At 40.5% G+C, this 22,068-nt stretch overlaps 1 protein-coding gene across 1 annotated transcript in view; it reads right to left on the reverse strand.

The window, feature by feature from the left end:
* The window catches only part of Rps6ka5 (ribosomal protein S6 kinase A5), a 172,188-nt gene that overhangs the window by 15,595 nt on the left and 134,525 nt on the right, over positions 1-22,068 (reverse strand). Inside the window, exons 8-13 of the mRNA XM_021178733.2 lie at positions 16,330-16,480; positions 12,803-12,964; positions 10,700-10,825; positions 10,189-10,322; positions 9,494-9,587; positions 5,928-6,098 (exon numbers count right to left, since the gene is read on the reverse strand). Coding sequence (XP_021034392.1) covers positions 5,928-6,098; positions 9,494-9,587; positions 10,189-10,322; positions 10,700-10,825; positions 12,803-12,964; positions 16,330-16,480 — 838 coding nt within the window. The remainder of the gene's footprint in view (positions 1-5,927; positions 6,099-9,493; positions 9,588-10,188; positions 10,323-10,699; positions 10,826-12,802; positions 12,965-16,329; positions 16,481-22,068) is intronic.

The raw sequence follows: 22,068 nt of genomic DNA on the forward strand, positions 1-22,068 counted from the left end.
TAGTCTGATGTTTGGAAATCTGCCTGCACTGTTCAGAAAGTACTGTTTTCAATCATTCATTCACTCAGGGCCCTACTGCTCTGGCTGAGTGAACACTTTGGAGTTCCAGATGTGCTTAGAGAATGCTAACTAACTACTGATACAGATAGCTTAAGTCAGTGTGTCAAAGCGAATCTGGCTATTTTGTCTTTAGACAGTGTTAAGCTCTTACTGTGATTAAACGACTCCAGTTCTGGACAATCATTTACGTTCTTACTGATCTAGTTGAAATAAAGAACATTTCATGTCTCATTGATACAAAGAAAAAAAACCTCCAGGCCTGTCTAACCCGTTGACAGCACACTGCTGAAGTCTAGAAAGTTCATGCTCAAGAATGGACAGATCAAGTTAAAACTGCAAACGTCTGGGTCTGTGTGTTTCTTGTGCTTTTCCTCTGACTCTTTTTCTTCTGTTTGTTCATTCTGTCCTAGTCCAGATTGTCTGTTTTTACTTCATCTTATTTTATTATTTTTATTTAGATGCCTGTTTGCTTCCTAATGAGAGAAAGGATATGGGTGGGAGGGGAGGAGGATCTGGGAGGAAGTGGGGGAGGGAAAACCGTAATCAGAATACGCTGTGTGAAACAGTCTCAATAAAGTGAAAGAAAACAATAAATGCATGAAAATAAGCAGCAAAAGCAAACACACAGAAAAATATCTAATAATGTATCAAGGCAATCTCTTTTGGGTTGGGCCACACTCACAGCTATCCTGAGGTTTGACATACTTAAACTAAACTTTTTACTTAAAGGAGAAAATAAAAGGCCTTTCTGTCCCACTCCACAGATACTTGCTCAGCTGTGACCATTGCCAGCCTACTCACAACAGACAGGAAATGGAAAAAGCCTTAATGTCCTTCAGCTGATGAGTGAATAATGAAAATGTGGTGTATATATCTCTATCTCTATTTACACACACACACACACACACACACACACATTCTATTTAATGTAAAGAAAAATAAAATCATAAAAATGTTAGGTAAAAGGACAGAAATGGAAAGCATATTGAGGTGCTTATATATCCAGAAAGACAAGTCACATATTCTCTCTCATCTGAGGTCTCTAACTGCAGATTTTCAGATGTGAGTACCTGCAGAAAGTAGGAAGTAAGATGAGACCATGGAGCAGGGTGGGGAGCAGCTCCACAGAGGAGGACAGTAGGACACAGGTGTTATGAAGGAAGGAAGAAATAAGAAAAGCAGGTAGAAGAGGTTATTAATCTGAGGAGGGTTAAAAAGGGTAGCACAGAAGGGGAGGGAGAGAAAGGGAACAATGACTTTTAGGAAATCTGTAGGAAAACATTATTTTATGTTCATTAAAAATACATATACAGAGGCTGGAGAGATGGCTCAGCCTTAGCTGCTCTTCCAGCGGAACCAGGTTCAATTCCCAGCACCCATATGACAGTTTACAACTGTCTATAACTCCAGTTCCAGGAGATTTGACACACATAGATAAATATGTAGGCAAAACACTAATCAGTGTACACACACACACACACACACACATCCCTGAGGTTTTCCAGATCAGTGGTGGTACATGTACTAGGGAGGCAGAAGCAGATGAATTGCTGAGCTTGAAGCCAGCCTGGTACACAGAGTGAGTTTCAGGACAGCCAGGGCTACACACAAAGACTCTTTTAAAAAACAACAATCAAACTATATACAAGTGTGTGTGTGTGTGTGTGTGTGAGTGTGTGTATAAAATTTAAATGAAATTATTCTACTTTTGGTAATAATGATCTCCCCTAAGAGCCATAGACTAACAGAAACTCAGTGCCAAGCATGGGAAACCTTCCTTACCATTGTTGGTCATAGGAGTTCAATAGACTCCCCAAACATAGGCTACTGCCATTGACCTTAGTGCCTAAGACTATTGCTGAAGAAGATACTACACTTCAGACACAAGAGTTGGAGGAATTGGACTAAAGCTGATCTGGAAATCTCCTCCTGAGGAAATGTTGTCATGGTATTCAAAGCTGCCATTCAAACTGCCAAGGGAGAAAAGCAATCAGCAGTCCTACCCACGTATAATGTCTGTGAACCACAGCAATGACCAGCATTGCTACATATACCCAAAGTTAACTGCTATGACTGGTCAAAGGCCCTAGAGGAGAATCTGCTAATGACACATTCCTAAACCTATGTATTCTTAATTGTATTGTCATTCCTATATCCTCAGGTAAGTGTAGCTCTCACTTCTCATTAAAGAACTAACACTCTCTCTCTCTCTCTCCCTTCTTCCCTCCCATCCCCCTCACTCACACACACACACACACACACACACACACACACACACACACACACTTTCTGTTGAGACAATGTCTCACTAAGGTGTAACCTTGGCTGACTTGAAACTTATTATGTAGACCAGGCTGGTCTCAAACTCACAGTTTTTGCCTCCTGAATGGTAGAATTCAACGTGTGTGCCACCATGCTCAGGTAAGAAGTTTCATTTTACAGCAGTCAAGAGACCATCACCAAAATCTACACCTGGTTAAAATATAGAGAGCATCAAACCGTGGGGTGCTCATCTTCAATGTTCTACAGCACAACTCCTACATTTCAGGCTCAGGAAACATCCCACAAAAGGAGTCGGGGGATGGTTAAGAGCCAGCGGACAGAATATTTGCTGTGAGAATGTTTTCTGTGTGTGACAGGGAGCTGTACCCAAGCAACTGTAACAATTTGGTAGCCTACGTAAGAGCAGCAAATGACAGCATCAGTTGCTATTCCAATATAGATGAGAGAACTCTTACAAAGCCCTACCAGCCTTGGATGAACAGCTACAGGCAACTAATAGCTGCCCAGAAAGGGAAACTCAGTTTTCTCCAAGGATAAGCCCTGACGGATTACCTAATCTCTCGCAGTCAGCAGGAGTGAGGGGGCAGGGCAGGTGGAGTGGGGAGAAGGTAAGTGCAAATGATGTAAAGACAGTACTCAGTCATGAAATTATAAAACAGAAAAAAACTTAATGTAAAAAAAGAAGGGGGTAGAAAAAACAAAGAAAGGAAAAATTGAAATAGTTTTCTATCATACAATACTCAGACCTTGATTTTTGACGACTGAGGTCACCAATCATGGGTGTTTTCTTGGGACATATCTGTCCTTCAGCAATTATACTGAAGGTTCTCTGTGCAGTGCCAGGCGGTGTGCTACACATCTTACCAGAAGCACGTTTGGCTCCATCTCTACGGGGCCTGTCAAGGCTCTGGAAAGAACGGGTTTGTTCCACTAAGACTAATGAAGGAATTCTTTGGTCATCTTGTCGGAAGCGAGGGCATTCCCTTTACACTGGCGACTCTAACCCTCCTCATAACACATAAAACCAGAGCTTACTGCTTACTTCCGACCTCCTGCCCCAGGGTAGCAAGGGAAGTGTCAGGACAGTTCCACATGGGTGTGTACATGGCCAGGAAGGGACAAAAGTAACGGCTGAGCCACTTCTATCCTCATCTCGGTTCCTGCCTGAAAATACTATCACATCCAGAACTTTCTTAATCCTTTAAGAGGATCAATATGAAGACTACCAAGCAGCCCTCTAAGAATGCCAGCCAGCTTCTAAATCTGTCTGTTCTCACCTAGAGCTTAGAGTTCTGTCTATGCAGAAAAAGAACGCCATCTAACTATCTAAACAGTCACAACTAAAATGCTGCCTAGGAAAGGGATTCAACGTGTAGTTTGGAAATAATATACTCTGCCATTTAAAAGTCAAAGTGAGAGCTATAGTTAGGAAAGTGCCAGTTCAAAGGTACAGTTTTACTTTCCTACAACCTAGTTTAAGAATAAAATGATGGTGGGACATACAGTGTAATCTAACAGGTCTGCCCCACTTCACGCTACAGAAGCATCTTTTTGATCAGGAAAGGAAGAAGACAAATTTAAATTCTGCTGCAGAGGACATGTGCCTCATTCGAGACACCATGAGATGACAGATGGCCAGTTATCAAAGAATAAAACATGTGAAAATGAGTTCTATACAGTCATGGAACAGATCTTTTCCATTAAAACACTGCATGCCTGTTCCTTGTCTATCAAGCAAACGTTTAAGTAAAGTCGTGTGCTCTCACATTTAAACTAGACAGCTCATCTCGGAGCCCAGAGCACCATGTTTCCAGTGGGTGTTACGTAGGAGAGTGAGAACTGGGATGAAGGAAGCCGAGGGGAGCTAGCAGAGCGGCGAGTTCCTACGACACAAGCCACTTCTGATTAATTACTAGCAATGTGAAGAACAGTAATACAAAGTACTCAAAAATTTAAAACCTTTAAAGGGTTAAATCAATTGTCTTCTGTACCCCTGAGGATCACAACTGTGGGTTCAAACTACTACCCACTAAAAACTTCAAACAAACAGACAAAAAAACCAAAACAACAAACCAAAACAATCTACCCACAAAACAAAAACAGCAACAAAAACCCCTTCAAATACTGTACAGAATATGCAAAGATTTTTTTTTGTGATTATTCCCTAAAATATACATATTTATCATTTACATCAAAATAGATATCATAAATAACTTAGAGAGAGGATTTAAAGTATACAAAAGGATCATGTAGGTTATATGAAAATAAAATAATATTCAATTTCATGTAAGAGGTTTGATATGCGTAGGGAGCCTCGGGACCAATCCTCCACAGATACAGAGGGAGAGCTGTATTTGAATACACACACTGCAGCTGTCTTCAGACACACCAGAAGAGGGCATCAGGTCTCATTACGGGTGGTTGTGAGCCACCATGTGGTTGCTGGGATTTGAACTCAGGAATCTTCAGAAGAGCAGTCAGTGCTCTTACCTTCTGAGCCAATTCACCAGCCCTACATTTCCACTTTTAAAATATCAATTTTGTTTGAGAAAGGTTTTCTCAATGTGGTCCTGGCTGTCCTGGAACTCACTCTGTCGACCAGGCTGGCCTTGAACTCAGAAATCTCACTTCCTTTGCCTCCCAAGGGCTGGGATAAAAGTATGTGCCACTACTGCCCATCTTTTAAAACATTTTTAAATAATTTAAGCACAAGATTAAAAAAATTGCTTTTACAGAAATATTCTTTTTTGATTTAATAAAAAGGAACATCAAGCCCATTAATATTTTAAATAGACTTGAAAATATATTATGATCACATAGAAACTAAAAATAATATCCTATTTTAGAGCAGAAATATATATAATTTCTCATATGGTAAAGGATAATTTTTTAAAAAAAGTCATTGGCTTTTGTTTTCCAAGCTCATTATTACTTATTTTTAAAAACTGAGGAATTTTCATATTTTTGATACTAAAAATGGATCATTCTGAATTAAAACCTTCTTAATTAGCCTTCTTAAGGAAATATAAAAAGCTGTTGCTCTGCTCCGCTCTCCAGGTCTATAAATACCACAGTCGTGAGCATCCTGAAGCACATATAGATAGGACAGCTTATTAAACCAAGGCAGGGCCTCATGTGTAACTATGTAGAACAGAATCCCATACATTACTGTTTAGGAGCTATCAATTTGATTTAAAAATGTGAAAATTAAGGTTTCAAAATACACTATCAAGCCAACAAACTCCCCAAGATGGAATACATATAGCAGTGCTATTATTTTTTGCTACAAAATTTTCCATCGCTATTTTTAGTATACAACTGTTGCATGAAGCATTTTTCCCATAAAAGGCTCTCACACTTACAAATATAACCTCAAGATGATCAGCTGGCAAGAGGGGGAAAAAAGAACAAATTCCTTTTAGACTGACACAGAAAAGAGAAGAGAAAGAAAAGATCCTAAGAAACATCTTCCAGTATTTACTTATGGCCCAAGAGAAAGAGAAAGTGCCCTAAAGCCTGGCAGCTACTCTAAGGCTAGCGAGCAAGGAGAGCAGGCTGAGCTGTCCAAGGTCACAGAGGCCCACCTCAGGCTTCAGATCTCTGTGCACCACTCCAACATCGTGCATGTGGCTCACAGCTGACACAAGCTTCCGCATGATGTAGCTGGCCTCAGTCTCGCTGAAGTGCTTCTTTCTCTTGATGCGTTCGAACAGCTCTCCGCCATTCAGAAGTTCCATCACAAGAAATGTATGAAGCTAGAAAGATGAAAAGAAAGAATAAAGTGGGGTCTTACTGAAAAGATAAGGTTACTTTATAGGTTATTTATTATTCAGCAATTTTAAATAATCCCTTGCTTAAACAACCTATAACAATCCTTGCATTTAAAGAGTTAAAGAATAATGTAGCTTTTTAGAATTCTATTTTAGCAATGAAAAATTTCAAATATTTAAGCAAAATCTTTACAGTCTTTTCCTTTACTTCATTTCATTTCTGTTGAATTCTATTTTAATCTTCTCTTGGGTTTTTATATTTTCACTTTAAAACTGAGAGCCGAGATGACAAAATCTATGGTAAATAATGCAGGGGGTTGCTAACTAGTGATATATGCAACTGCTGCCACTCAGCTAATGGGTAGTTTCCCATGAAAGAAAGGCAGTGTTTGATAACTTCAGGGCTCAATGACTAATTACAGGATTTCTGAGAATATTTACTGCAAATACCCGCATCTCACTGTATATGTTTCTGTGGAAGAGACCTTCCTCCTGGCTGTTTGCAGAACATAGTCTCCTTCTGGCTGCCTTTGGATCAAGATATATCTTGGCTCCTCTAGCATCAAGTACTTCCCACCACGATGATAAAGGACTGAACCTCTGAAACTGTAAGCCAGTCACAACTAAATGTTTGCCTTTTTAAGAGTTGCCTTGGTCACAGTGTCTCTTCACAGCAATAAAACCCAACTGAGACACCTTTATAAACTCTAGGACCCTTAGGAATAAAATGTAGAGGATAAGAAAATCCACAGGTGGAACTGAATGATGGCCTCCAGATGCCATGTCCTAACCTTCAAATCCATATTTCTTATTATAGATGGCAAAGGGACTTTGTAATTGTAATTAAGGTTCTTCTATTGCTGTTTTTTTTTTTTTTTTAACTTGAGATGGGGTCTCACTTTGTAGACCAGGCAAACCATGAACTTAAGAGATGTGCCTGTTTCTACCTCCTGTGTGCTGGGATTATGTACTACCACACTTAAAATTCTTTTTTTGAAAAGATGTACACATATATGTACATATGTATATATGAATGTATGCATGTGTTATGTATGTATGTACGTAAATAAGTATGTATGCATATGTGTCTACACACCAGGAGAGTGCACTGGATCCAATGGGACTATAGTTATAGATGATTGTAAGATGCCTCATGGGTGCTGGCAATTGAACCTAGAGCTTTTAACCACTGGGCCATCTGGCTAGCCCCATCATTAATCTTCTTGAGATGGGATGGTTACCCTGAGTTATTGACCAGCATCTAAGGTATAAGATTAGACTGTGCAAGAAGAGATCAGAGTACTGCAATAGAGGGCTAACAAGCTAAAGAAAATGAGTGGCCTTCAGAAGCTAAGTCAGGTATACAAGTTGTCCTTAGGGTCTCCAGGAGGAGCCAGCTCTGTCCACTCCTTGACTACAGATCAGAGAACCTGATTGCAAACTTGTTATCTCCATTCATCGTTTAACAGTAAACATATTAAGTTTGTGGTAATTTGTTACAGCAGCAATTAGGAACATACAGAGGATATAAAAAGATCACAGCACACAAATGAGCTGCACTACTGTGCAGCCAAAGGTTGAAGAGTCACTCTTGATCACCATCACCCCTGGTTGGAAAAAGGATTGGATAGATATGAGGATCACCTATCGTGGGTAAAACTCTAGAGACATATCTAGCTATCAAGTGCATAGCAGCCAATTATTATATTTATACTACATGTGGCATTAGATCATAAGAAAAGTCCTACTCCAATGACTCTTAAATTTAAAAATTGACAAAAATAAACTTTTAACATAAATTTTAAAACTTGGTATAGAATTCTTGAGATAAGACATTAGTCAGAAGTTCCAAGATCCAAAGTTTGGACTGAGATACAGTGATCTGCAAAACTGCAGGTGGGGGTGTCATCCATCAGTTTCTTGATTGATAGGTGAGTTTTCTCTGTATTTGCATCAACAGGACGCTGTCTTTAGTGTGCACCTCAAATGGCCAGGGTTTCACTGCTCCCATGAGAGTCTGACTGAGTAGGTCAATAAGGCAAAAGGCAGTGGAGGTGCAAGGACAGCAGCCTCAAGGCAGTGGAGGCACAAGGGCAGCAGCCTCAAGAGCTCTTGCTTCAAAAGCTTCTCTTCTCATGAGAACCAGGGGAAGGAGAAGATGATACCAATTTCAGATGTTTGTTACCTGACATAACAACTGGCTGTGTATCTGCCTCCTCTGACTAGCATAGCAAAGTAATTAAAAGCTTGTTGTGTTCTGAAGTTGGGATAGTGGGGCTTAGATACCAGCCTTACCATGAAGGCTAACTAATGGTAACTAAACTTCTATGAGTTGTTTTCTGACTTCACAGTGTTAAGCCAGGACTAAGATAATATATGTAGAGTTTACAGTACAATGCCTGGACCACATACTGCATAAACGGAGGCAAAAGTTATAATTATGATGTGTTCCTGCTGCCACCTGATATCACCATGATGAGTCACTCTTAGCTGTGCTACTCAGAACTGAGTCCCCAAAGCTACTCTAGTCAAGAATGTCACAACAACAGAATAATGTGTGCCTGGAAAGGTTCTCTTTTCTAGATTGTCACTGATTACTGATCCTGGTACAAGTCTCAAGCCTCTTAGGAATCTCAGGTCCTTTGTTGTTAAAATTTGAAGAAGAAGAAGAAGAAAAAAAAACCAAACATGTTCAGGACTTGTTTTGGTATTTGTGCCTTAATAGGCATAGAATGGTAACAAGCTTAGGTTCTAAGAAGGCTTTGATACCTGTCCATTGTCAGAGAGAAGAATAAATAGCACAATTTCTGGCATGGGAGGTGCTATGGACCAGCCATGTCCAAGTGACAGGCTTCCGTGTGAGACTTCTGTTGAAAAGCAGAGCTAAGAGTAGAAGAGAGCACAGGACAAACCTGTCCTGGGGGCTGAGCAGATGCTGCCACCTGGAACAAGATGAAAGGGAACATCTGTCTTTCTGCTTCCCATTTGTCCTTAACTTGCACCATGTGGGCTTAAGAGTCAGTCTGTCTGATGCTAGAAATGTAAAGAATGTTGAAGGCTTAAAGTCACTAAGTACTGACTACGCAGTAACTAAGTGAGGGTGGATGGCAGCCACACTCACAATAAGCACACTGCAATCTGTGACAGTGGCACGCTGGCCTCTTGCCCCTCTGGCATCCACCTATGCCAAGATGGGTGAAGTAAAGGATGAACTGATGCAGAGGTGAGAGTGTGTGCGCTACTTTTTCTCCCCTTCCCAGAGGCTGGGTGATAGTAGACACCCCTGAGCTTCACTCAGTGGCACCAATAAAACTGGTGAGAAGTTGAACCCTGTATCTGACCTAGCCCATGTGCGCGGATAGAGGGAGTCCTTGAAATACCTGATCGTGAAAAACTTCATGTAGTTTCACAATATTGGGGTGTCCTTCGCAGAGTTTCAGAGCTGTTATTTCTTTCTGAGTATTGGCTTCCATCCTACAAGATCAAATAGTTTTCCAGCAGAGTTTCACGTCAGTGCTCTCTCCCTGATTGTTTTTATTTACAGTGTATTCAGAATGCCTGTGTCAAAGTCTCCAAATGACATATCCACAACAGTAGTAATCATACCACCCACCAGGAAAAGAAAACTTTGTTTTAAAGAAAATTATTCCCTCTGAATCAGAAGAGAGCTAGTCATACAAAAAAAATGGATGCTCTTCTTGCTGACAATTTAGCAGTGGTAATAACCTGTTACCAGAACTAGCTAGCTCTGTTCTTAAAGCCATCAGGAAGCTTGCTAAATACTCTTGACTTCAAATATTCAACAAATAAAAGTACCAAGCAAATCTGATTAAATAGATCATTACCACAAGACAGTTTTCATATAAAAAAAACACAACAGATTCTGATTCGTCCAAAACTGGTTACATCATCAGAGAACACTAGTGCTAGAAGTATTGGACCTCAGCTAAAAAGGCAAATAACAGCCTAGGTGCAAAAAGCCTCACAAAGGAAACCGCTGACTTCCTTCTCCGTAATTTCCAGAACTTCCCAAGTGGTAGAAAGCCCCGAGAAAGTCCGCTAGGACTGGCCATACCTTTTGCTGATTATTTTGACAGCAAATGCTTGGTTAGTTTTTTTGTGTACACACTTGCGACAAATTGAAAAACTTCCTTCTCCCAAAGGTTTGTCCTTCAGATCTAGGTCATAGTGTTGATAGAATGGTGAGTCCTGGTAAAAGATCAACATCATTTAATTTAATAAAATTGGTAGTACTACACAAAGCATATGTAAAGCTGTAATTTAATGTGAAATGATTCAGAAATTTGAAAGCAATAAATTAAAACTCATTTAGTATGCTTATATTTTCATCTATACATTTGTCCAAAATATACCATGTTTTATCATGGCAAAAAGGAGCTCATACAGGTTGGCAGTTGACAATCTTCTGGGGAAAACACTGCTATTCCCACTTATTTACTCATTTTCTAAAGCTGCCTTTTAGTTGAGTGATAATCTAGTAAGTTTACTAGACTTAAGAACATCAGTTGGTGTTTAAATATTCACAAAAACCACAGATCCAAACTGAGGCAGCCAGACCTATATACCTTCATCATTGCACTCCTGGCAACATTTGTCACTCCAGGACGGTCAACTCCCATATGGAACTGAAGAGGATCTATGACAGCTGCGTTACGCTTGAAGAGAATAGATGGAGCAACGAAGGAATAGCCCTGAAAAGAGAAGAGATGCTAAAGCTCAAAGCTCTGCACTCTCACAGCTAGGCACGGTCTAGATGGCGATCATTTCTTCTCATAGAAAAAAATGTTCAGATGAAGATAATTTTATTTGCATTCAGAATACAGCATTAACTCAATAGCAAATGCTTTTCAGAAGGAGATATTGCCATCTTCTGGCAGAACTAGCCCAACTCAAAAATAAAGGCAGAAAGACTTCCTCCCTATTCCACTCCCAAATCTGATGCAAGCCTGTAAACCTTTTGCACTGCTGATAATATCTGTTTATAAACACATCTAACCTCAGAAAAGATACAGTCAACACATCACATAAAGTGGCCCAAGAACTGTAGAAAAATAACAAGTTTCATAAAAGTTCATCTTTAATTTAGCAATTATTGAATCTGTATTCTATGTTTTCAGAATAACTAAACTTAAAATTGAGTTTTGGAAAATAATAAGCCCAGTGAAAGGATGATGTGGTAAGCCAGAGTGATAAATGACACATGATTACTCTGTGCAAGCTAGGACATTTAAAAAACAAACACCTACATAGATACTTGGCCATGTTCTCCAGTGTCATAGGATAGGTGAGAGGCACACTCTGAATGGCCAGAGCAAAGCACACTACAGGCACTGTCAGTGGTCAGAGAAGTGCAGCTATGACACAGTTCAATGGGCAGAGAGTATCTTGCATCTGAAAAAGGAACATTTCCTAAAAAATATTCTGTACTTTTAATTTTTTAAAGTTAAAATACAAAACAATGTGTTTTATATAATATTTCACATACACACATCTACACATATTGCTGTGATAAAATACTGACAAAAACAAACAGGTAAACAGAGAGTCAAAGTGCACACTACTCTTTCAGAGGGCATGAAGTTCAAAGCATAACCTACATCAGGCAGCTTACAAGCTGAAACTGCAGCTCCAAGGAATTCTATACAACATACATATATACATACATACATACATACACATATACATACATACATGCATGTACAGAACTATAAAAATAAATCTTTAAACAGTACTTCGGCAAAACCACCTTGGGGAGGAAGGGCTTATTCTAGCTCGCATTCCCAGATTACAGCCATCACTGCAGGGAGACCATGGACTGAAACCCAAAGTCTTTAGAAATAAATCTGTTTGTCTGTCTCCCTCCCTTCCGTTTTTGTTTTTTTGAGACAGGGTTCTACTGGCAGCTGTGTTCACTGTGTAGCTGAGGGTGACCTTGAACTTTTTACCCTCTGGAACACTGAGATTTCAGATGAGTGCCACCAGACCCAGTTTTATGCAGTACTAGAAACCAAAGCCAGAGTTTCCTGCCGGCTAGGTGAGCACTCTACATCTCTGGCCCCCTCGATTCAAGACTTTAAGAATTAGAGAGCATGTATAACTTATTATTCACTGAAGATAAAGGTCCAGGTAACACTGAGTAGATTAAAGAATGGAGTAAAAAATAAAATAGCATTATAATTTTCATATGAGCCTCAGCAGAAATGAATTTTCAAGTATAAAATGAATACTTCCTCATAAAAAACAAACACAGGTTGGTTGTTCAAATGTACACCTTTGATCAGAGCTATGGAGAAGCAGAAGTTCAAGACTAGTCTGTTATATATAGTGAGCTCCAGAACAGCCAGGGTTCCATAGCATGACCCTGTCTCAAATGAACAAACAAAATATCCCACTAAACAATCCAAATCCCCAAAATCCAACCTCTGTCTCAAAAAAACAAAACAAAACCAATCCCCCAGAAAACAAAACAACAAAAAACCTAAAACATACACATTAAAAACTATAATAAAATCTGCTATTTAGTAAACTGCAAACTTCCAGATAGTACCTCAACATATCTCTAAATTTAATTCTGAAGAGATTATACAATTCTGACTTTATGCCAACAAACCACCTCACTAGGGAAACTGGCTTTCTTCCAAAGCATGTCTGGCATGCTGCACCTTTACCTGAAACAGTCGCTCGGAGCTCTGTGGCAAGGCAGCCGGAGAGTAGGTGGGGTCCATCTCTGTGAACTCGTCAGCGAAGTTACTCACATCTAACTCATCCCGGATCACCGGCTTGAATGGCGCAGGCACTTTTTTGGCAGCTAAGTCATCCCAATTTATCTTCTAGAGCACAGCAAGAAGATTGGGACAAGTCAAAAAAAAAAAAATCAAACTATGCTATGAACAATAGATATGATTACTCTTTTTTTTTTTTTCTTTTTTAAAGACAGAGTCTTACTTGGTAGCTCTACCAGGCTGGAACTCTCTACTGCAGTAGTTCTCGACCTCCCTAATGCTGTGATCCTTACTATAGTTCCTCATGTTGTGATGACCTTCAACCAGAAAACTATTTTCATTGTTACTTTGTAACTATAACTTTGCTCCTGTTATGAATCATAGTGTAAATACCTATGTTTTATGATGGTCTTAGACGACCCCTGTGAAAGGTTTGGTGGTCAAACGATCCACACGTTGAGAACCATTACTCTATCTAAACTCACTGGCTTTGAACTGAGATATGCTTGCCTCTGCCTCCCAAGTGCTGGGATTAAAGGTGTGCGCCACCACTCTTAGCTAAGAGCGCAGTTACTAGCAAGTCTGATTAAAAATAAGAGTGTATATTTCAAACTAAAGATTAAAAATATTTTTTTTTCCAAGAATGATCCCATTTTCAGTCTGTAGTATGTGGAAGGTGCCTGCAGCTTTCTTAATGCAGGAATCTCAGTGTCCTCTAGAGGGCACCAAGACATAACCTCAGAGATAACAGAATAAATTACTTTTGTACTGAGCCTTGGCAGAAAAGAATTAAGCCAAAATGAAAGCCAACCAACCGACCAACCGTCCAACCGACGTCTCCCTCAAACCTTAAAGTACTGCTATAATGGCTGAAGTGTATTCTGTGGCTGTGATACCAACCCCTATTTTCTAGGGACTCACTGAGTCCTCTTACACTGGTTTCCCTTTGGGTCGCTGGACTGATTACGAAGTAAAAGTGCCATGAGTCAAGTGTCTGTGTATACTGGAGGGTTTGCTATTGTAGCTCATTCAACCCCATTCAATATTTAGTGAGATACTGCCTCTTGTTTCCCATACACACTGTCTGAGTAACTAACACGTTCTGTATTATTCTAATTCAATCCTCTGTTGTTTCTTTATGCTCCTTTAATTAAAATATTCTCAGTTCTCACTGAATTGAATTTTAAAGATTTCTTACTCAGTCTTCAAAATAAGATGATACCATCATTCTATATACCATTAAGACAGAAAGAAGCACCATCAATAGGAGAAGTGATTTCCAATTTAGAGATGGATATTGACTCAGTGGTGGGGAAATGTGAAACCTACACTTGATGAAATTAACAAAATAGGTTCTTTTATAAAGGAAGTAGAAATAATTATGTGGTAATTCTTCAAGCTTTTCAGTTATGATGAGAGTTAGAGGTAATTTCTTTCTTTCTTTTTTATTTGTCTCAGAAATAATCTGAGGCTCAGAAATAAGAGCTAAATATTTTTCACTGAAGTATTTGTTGCTAGAAGTGTGGAGTAGAGTTCTGTCCACTTTCTAGCTAGTGTTCACTCCTCTGTGAGGCTGTGATAGCTTCTGTTACAGCCATCTGCTTTGTGCTTCCCTTACTGAAGATACACCAAGAAAAATTCTGTGCCAGGTGAAGTGGCTTGGCACAGTAAGGATGTCTGCTGGCCAACATGCCAATCTGAGTTTGTCCCTCAGCGTCCCACATGGCTGAGCAAAGAACTGACTCCCATGAGTTGTCTTTTCTCCTTCACATGTGTGTGTATGTACGAGCATGAGTGAATGTATGAACACACACGCACCAACACAAAGAATCTTGAAAACTGACAAGCTTCTAGAGTAAAGGGGTAATTTAAAGAAACACACTGTTACCAGAAGAATGTTCAATGTGTAGAAAATTGAATGCTATTATGATTCTTCCCACCTCTACAGCATTGTAGAGAAAAGATCATTCAGATCGTTGTAAGTGGATTTCTGGTCTACCCCATCATTTAAAAGTGAAAGCAATTACATAAATTAAAATTATTATTCCAAGCTGTCAAGAAGATAAGTACCTCCTATACTAAAGACATACCATAATATTCACAAACTCAGGGAACAACTGAGGAAAAAAAAGTTGTAGAAAAGGACAATAGAGCATTCTGTTTAATTTTACATACTTGTTAGTTTTTAAGCTCAAGTATGAACAAGATATAATGTATGTTTGAAAAGTAATAGTTCTCAGCCAATGTACAATACTGAGTTCAACTCATTGTCTCTGTGTTACCGAACTTTAAAGATTGACAGTAATATTAAAAAAAAAAAAAAAAAAAACGGGTGGAGAGACTAAAATAAACATACTCTGTTCTCACAGAAGTGAAGAGACCTCATTTTCAATGAGGAAATCACCTCCCAGCCCCCACACAGAGGACAAAAATCTATGGCCTCTTACATACCACACAAATGCTCCACCACTGAGCTACACCCCAGCCTTGCATTTTTATGTTTAACAAGCAACAGCAACACTATGAAAGCTAAGCTGACATAATTGTTTCTTCTTTGCTTGCTATACCCTGTTTATTTGTTTTAGTGATAATAATGCGTTTTTACAGAACAAAAACATAACGTGGATGACTCTACCAGACCATTAAACACCAAGGCCATGCTTGTTGATCTGTGAAGTTATTTAAACGCTGTAACGTTTAGGATGTTAGAAATGGAGGCCTTGCCATGTCAGGCTTTACCATTTAGGCTGAAGTTATCAAGCAGCCCAGCCATCCTCCCCACTGTTTACGCCTGTACTCGGAGAGAGCTGAGACTACGGAGCTGGCGGATGTGCTGGTGCTCTGTGGAATAGTGTCCCTTGACTTTTTCATAAAAAACAAACAAAGCGCTGTTACAGGACAGAGAAAGCAAATGGAAATGTATGCCACCGACACTGACTGAGAACCAGGCAGGAGGGAATGTTCTAAGATTTCTCCTGGAAACAGAAAGAGGCACAGAATCGGTAACCAAAAGGTGGAACCCAGTACAACAGCTCATGAATCATACAAAGGCTACACATCTCATCCGTTCATGTGCCTACAGAAAAACCTACAGAAAGCACTGCCTAGAATTTACCAGCTGTGTCCAACCTCCAGGCTACATGAATGTGGCCTAACACATTGCAAACCTGAGCATAATGAGACTTGAGGGGCAATATTTTGGGCAACTCATCTGTTCTAATCTCAAGCATGTGCTCTGTAGCTGACAGCATCCTGTCTTAGTGTCAGAGGCTGGATGTCACTGTGGAGAAGATGCAATGCTATCACAACCTTCCCTCCTAGTGCTTTAGGAGGGAAGCCATTTAGGTCTAAACAAGTAGAAGTCTGGTCCCTCCTAAACATTATCTGTCATAATAAGAATTAGGGGACTAAGATAGGCGAAATGGGGAAGTGACCCCAAGGGGGATTAAATATACTCATCTCCAAAATTTCACCTCAAAGAAGAGATGTTCTTTGATTTCTTCTGCATCCCGTGGGCCACATCCCAATCGCTTCTTGGGATCTTTCATCAAGAGACGCTGAAGTAGGTCTTTAGCTACTGTGCTCATTTCCTGGGGATACGGAGGCTCACTTTTTAAGATTCTCCTGTGGATGGATAAAGTTTACTGTTAGTACAACTGGATCATGACGTCATAACAATGGATATTTGGCTAAAAGTGAGTGTGGTGAAGCATTTGGAAACCGAACTACATATGTGAGAAAACTATTTGATAGCACAGGCTAGGGAGATGGCTCGGAGGATAAAAGCACTTGTTGGCAAGCCTGAGCACTTGAGTTCAAACTCTGGACCCACAAGCTGTCCTGTGATCTCCACATGTAGGGCAGGGAACATGTGTACAACTGCCCCCCCCAAACAAACAACAACCTGTCAATCAAATAAATAAAGGTATGAGCAGGAATTAATGGAAGGCCACTGGGCTATTCAGTATAAGTCAATCTTGGTTTAAAACAAACAAACAAACAAACAAACCTATTATCTCAAATATTTCACTTAAAAAATTTAAAAAGGGGACCTGGGTTAGATTACACCTCCCGCTCACAGTTCAGAGTGATCCTAACAACTCTTTAACAATATCAGAAGAATTAACTCGAGAGAACTATAATCTTCCTCTACCTCACTTCTTCCCAGTGAGCAGGAACTTTAAAGACCTAAAAGGCACCAGGGAAGTCAGCCATGACAGGACAGCCAGTACCATGTGACTAAGGGCTAAGTCTTGTCATCTGCAACTACAGGTTGGTTTCTCAGTGGCAAAAGCATCTGTTTCTTCATGTGTTTCCACAACACAGCCCATCCAGTGCATGGGAGAGTGGGAGTCAGATAGAAAAATGCATTCACTACGGGAAAGTTAAAAGGCAACTGTGTTTGTGTGAGAAGTGTATTCTATGATCATAGTTTTAATAATCCAACCCAAGCATACACTCTCACCTGTGAGGAGGCAAATCAGTAACTTAATGAGAGAAACAATGAGATCAGCAAGATGAGAACCTTACTTAGCACAGTACGCATCATGATGAGCTTCATTACTTTGGTTTACAACAAGATCCTGTGTTGTACATGTTAATAAGTATCACTGGGGTGGAGAGAGAGTGCAATGGGAAAGCCCTAGGCTCATATATGAGTCCCTAGGTTTAATATCCAGTATCACAAAACCATACAACAAACAGAAACAAAACACCAACTAGAAATAAAAATAGGGGACCCCCACCATAAAACCTAAATATATGAAAGCATAGCCTGGTAAAACCATCGACTTAGAGGCAGGATGGAGGTTAAGGCTGGCTCTGCTCTGTTCTTTACTGGCCGTTTGACCTTTGGGTAGTTAAAGGATTCCTTTGTTTCTCAGTTTCCTTGCCTATAAAATGGTAATAGTAATAATAGTATCTATCTAAAAGGGATATCACGACAGAGAATTTGTATCAGCCTGCTACTGAGAATCACCAAATGATATTGGAACTACAGTTTTGTCAGAAAATTATAGCCATGATGTTAACTCTACTCCTAAAACTCTATTCTGGGAACCAAAGAGAAGAGTGATCAGACAGACAGACAGACAGACTCCATCCCGCTCTTGCTATCAGCTATCAATTCGTCTGTTGCTGCTCAATAACTGCAGGGTTTTCACCTCCAGCAGAGGCAGGCCACTTGTTAGAGTGGCCTTTCTCAGAGAAAAGCATACACATTCTTTCCCATTACTGTACTTTTGCTATACTTTTTAGAGGAAAGAATTCCTTGTGTATTGGTGACATCTGGTATTGTTGCATCAGGACAGAGAAATATATATCATGGCTGATGTCTCTTAAGGTTTGTAATACCCACTAGAAGTCTCTCTACTATATACCTAGCAAAGATTAAGAGCAACCGTCAGTCCTAAAACAACACACAGGGCCTAAGAACCTACCCCTGTGGGTATGTCAGGAGGAGCCTCTGAAAACAAGATGGTTCTGCTGCTATGCCCAGCCTCGATACAGGCTCATAGGACAGCGGCCCATGTTGGGAGCTTTGTCCTGCACACATGAACCAAGAAGGGTGTGCAGAGGGCATGCCCCATATTCAGAGGTACTGGTGAAGTAGGGAGTGCAACAGGAAGAAAAATTGGGCTGAAATCTGAAGGAATTTCTGTGAAAACTGGTAAAGAAGTGTGGAGAAACACGAGTCAATCTCAAGTCACAATATGGCCAAAACCAGGAGTTAACTTGAGAGTTGGTGATGTGCACCCCTCTACAGATTGGGAATGGAGAGGAAGAGGCATGAAGGAGCCTCCAGGATGAAGGTGGTGAGATACCCCTCCTTTTTGGTGTGTGAGGTGGAGAATACCTGGTCTATTCCTGTTGCACAGGTGTAGGTCCAGGATGGATCCTCAGCCAGCGATGAGCAGTGAGGAAAAAGGGTTTAGTTAGCTCCTGCCCTGCAGGAACATAACCTCAGGCTTCCCTTTCTCTTACAAGGCCTTCAGCCTACTGGGTAGAGAACTCAGAAGCAAGGGTTGGTTTCGGCTCACAGTTTCAGCCCTCACTCTGATGGCTTTGTCACTATGGATGAGGCTGAACACCTTGATTGTGGTGGGGAAAATGGAGTGGAGCAGAGATGCCTGTATCATGGGGACTCGAAAATAGAGATAAGGAAGAGTTTAGGACAAGACACAATTTTCAGAGGCCCACTTCCTCCAACTGGGCCCACCTCCTAATATTTCCACAATCTCTCAAAACAGCACCAACGATGAATAGAGACCAAGCTTTCAACCCCCGAAGTCTGTGAGAGACACTTCCTATTGAAACTATGACACACGGTTGTGTCTTTATGCAACTTTACAATTTCCTTATTCATTCTCTCTCTCTCTTTCTCTCTCTCTCTCTCTCTCTCTCTCTCTCTCTCTTTCTCTCTCTCTCGTTTTTCGAGACAGGGTTTCTCTGTATAGCCCTGGCTGTCCTGGAAGTCACTCTGTAGACCAGGCCTGCCTCCAACTCAGAAATCCGCCTGCCTCTGCCTCCCAAGTGCTTGGATTAAAGGCATGTGCCACCATCACCTGGCTCAATTTTCTATTTCATGACATTGTTGGCTCTCACAGTCTGGTTTCTTTTCTTTTTCTTTTTAATTTTAATTAGGTATTTTCTACATTTACTTTTCCAATGCTACCCCAAAAGTCCCCCATATCCTCCCCCCCATCCCCCCACTCCCACTTCTTGGCCCTGGCGTTACCCTGTACTGAGGCATATAAAGTTTGCACGACCAATGGGCCTCTCTTTCCACTGATGGCCGACCAGGCCATCTTCTGATACATATGCAGCCAGAGACACGAGCTCCGGGGGGTACTGGTTAGTTCATAGTGTTGTTCCACCTATAGGGTTGCAGATCCCGTTAGCTGCTTGGGTACTTTCTCTAGCTCCTCAATTGGGGGCCCTGTGATCCATCCAATAGCTGACTATGAGCATCCACTTCTGTGTTTGCTAGGCCCCAGCATAGCCTCACAAGAGACAGCTATATCAGGGCCCTTTCAGCAAAATCTTGCTAGTGTGTGCAATGGTGTCAGTGTTTGGAGGCTGATTATGGGATGGATCCCCGGGTATGGCAGTCTCTAGATGGCCCATCCTTTTGACTCAGCTCCAAACTTTGTCTCTGTAACTCCTTCCATGGGTGTTTTGTTCCCAATTCTAAAAAGGGGCAAAGTGTCCACACTTTGGTCTTCATTCTTCTTGAGTTTCATGTGTTTTGCAAATTGTATCTTGTATCTTGGGTATTCTAAGTTTCTGGGCTAATATCCACTTATTAGTGAGTACATATCATGTGAGTTCTTTTGTGATTGGGTTACCTCACTCAGGATGATGCCCTCCAGGTCCATCCATTTGCTTAGAAATTTCATAAACTCATTCTTTTTAATAGCTGAGAAGTACTCCATTGTGTAAATGTACCACATTTTCTGTATTCATAACTAAGGAAGTAAAAGATCTGTATGATAAGAACTTCAAGTCTCTGAAGAAAGAAATTAAAGAAGATAGAAAGATCTCCCATGCTCATGGATAGGCAGGATCAATATAGTAAAAATGGCTATCTTGCCAAAAGCAATCTACAGATTCAATGCAATCCCCATCAAAATTCCAACTCAATTCTTCAACGAATTAGAAAGGGCAATCTGCAAATTCATCTGGAATAACAAAAAACCTAGGACAGCAAAAACTCTTCTCAAGGATAAAAGAACCTCTGGTGGAATCACCATGCCTGACCTAAAGCTGTACTACAGAGCAATTGTGATTAAAAACTGCATGGTACTGGTATAGCGACAGACAAGTAGACCAATGGAATAGAATTAAAGATCCAGAAATGAACCCACACACCTATGGTTACTTGATCTTTGACAAGGGAGCTAAAACCATTCAGTGGAAAAAAGACAGCATTTCCAACAAATGGTGTTGGCACAACTGGCGGTTATCATGTAGAAGAATGCGAATCGATCCATTCCTATCTCCTTGTACTAAGGTCAAATCTAAGTGGATTAAGGAACTCCATATAAAACCAGAGACACTGAAACTTATAGAGGAGAAAGTGGGGAAAAGCCTCAAAGATATGGGCACAGGGGAAAAATTCCTGAATAGAACAGCAATGGCTTGTGCTGTAAGATCGATAATCGACAAATGGGAACTCATAAAATTGCAAAGCTTCTGTAAGGCAAAAGACACTGTCAATAAGACAAAAAGGCCACCAACAGATTGGGAAAGGATCTTTACCTATCCTAAATCAGATAGGGGATTAATATCCAATATATATAAAGAACTCAAGAAGGTAGACTCCAGAAAATCAAATAACCCCATTAAAAAATGGGGCTCAGAGCTAAACAAAGAATTCTCACCTGAGGAATATGAAATGGCTGAGAAGCACCTGAAAAAATGTCCAGCATCCTTAATCATCAGGGAAATGCAAATCAAAACAACCCTGAGATTCCACCTCACACCAGCCAGAATGGCTAAGATCAAAAATTCAGGCGACAGCAGATGCTGGCGAGGATGTGGAGAAAGAGGAACACTCCTCCATTGTTGGTGGGATTGCAAGATTTGTACAACCACTCTGGAAATCAGTCTGGCGGTTCCTTAGAAAATTGGACATAGTACTACCGGAGGATCCAGCAATACCTCTCCTGGGCATATATCCAGAAGATGTTCCAACCAGTATTTGTCTGTTTTTGAAACAGGGTCTCATCTCATGTAGTTCAGGATAGCTCTAAACTGGCTATATGGCTAAGAGTGACTCTGAGCTCTCCCTATTTCTATGTCTAAGGTATTAAGATTACAGGTGTGTGCCTTATGCATCACTCTTGGTGTTGTTATCAACAGCACCTGTTGGGTATGTTTTAAACTATTACACATTAATTTTAGAATAGGATTAAGATGAACTTCATTTCACAGATTCACTGAGAACACAGTGTGACAAAGGAATCTAGAACTTTCCATGCATAGGCTCTAGGGTGCCACTGTACATAGTTGTCACCATCTGCTCTGCATGGTACAGCCCACGCTGTAGCTCCATTATGAATACCTCCCTGACAACCTGGTCCCTAAGGAACCACACCTCTTTTGTACTTTCAAGAGTGTCTTACCACTCAGACATTTATCAAAACTTCCCACGTGATCTTTCATGTCTTTTTCCCTTATCTTCCTACACATTACATAAGTTTACCTAGGAC

The sequence above is a fragment of the Mus caroli genome, unplaced genomic scaffold, assembly GCF_978045245.1.
Source record: "Mus caroli unplaced genomic scaffold, Mus_caroli_1 scaffold_14, whole genome shotgun sequence".
Lineage (NCBI taxonomy): Eukaryota > Metazoa > Chordata > Mammalia > Rodentia > Muridae > Mus > Mus caroli.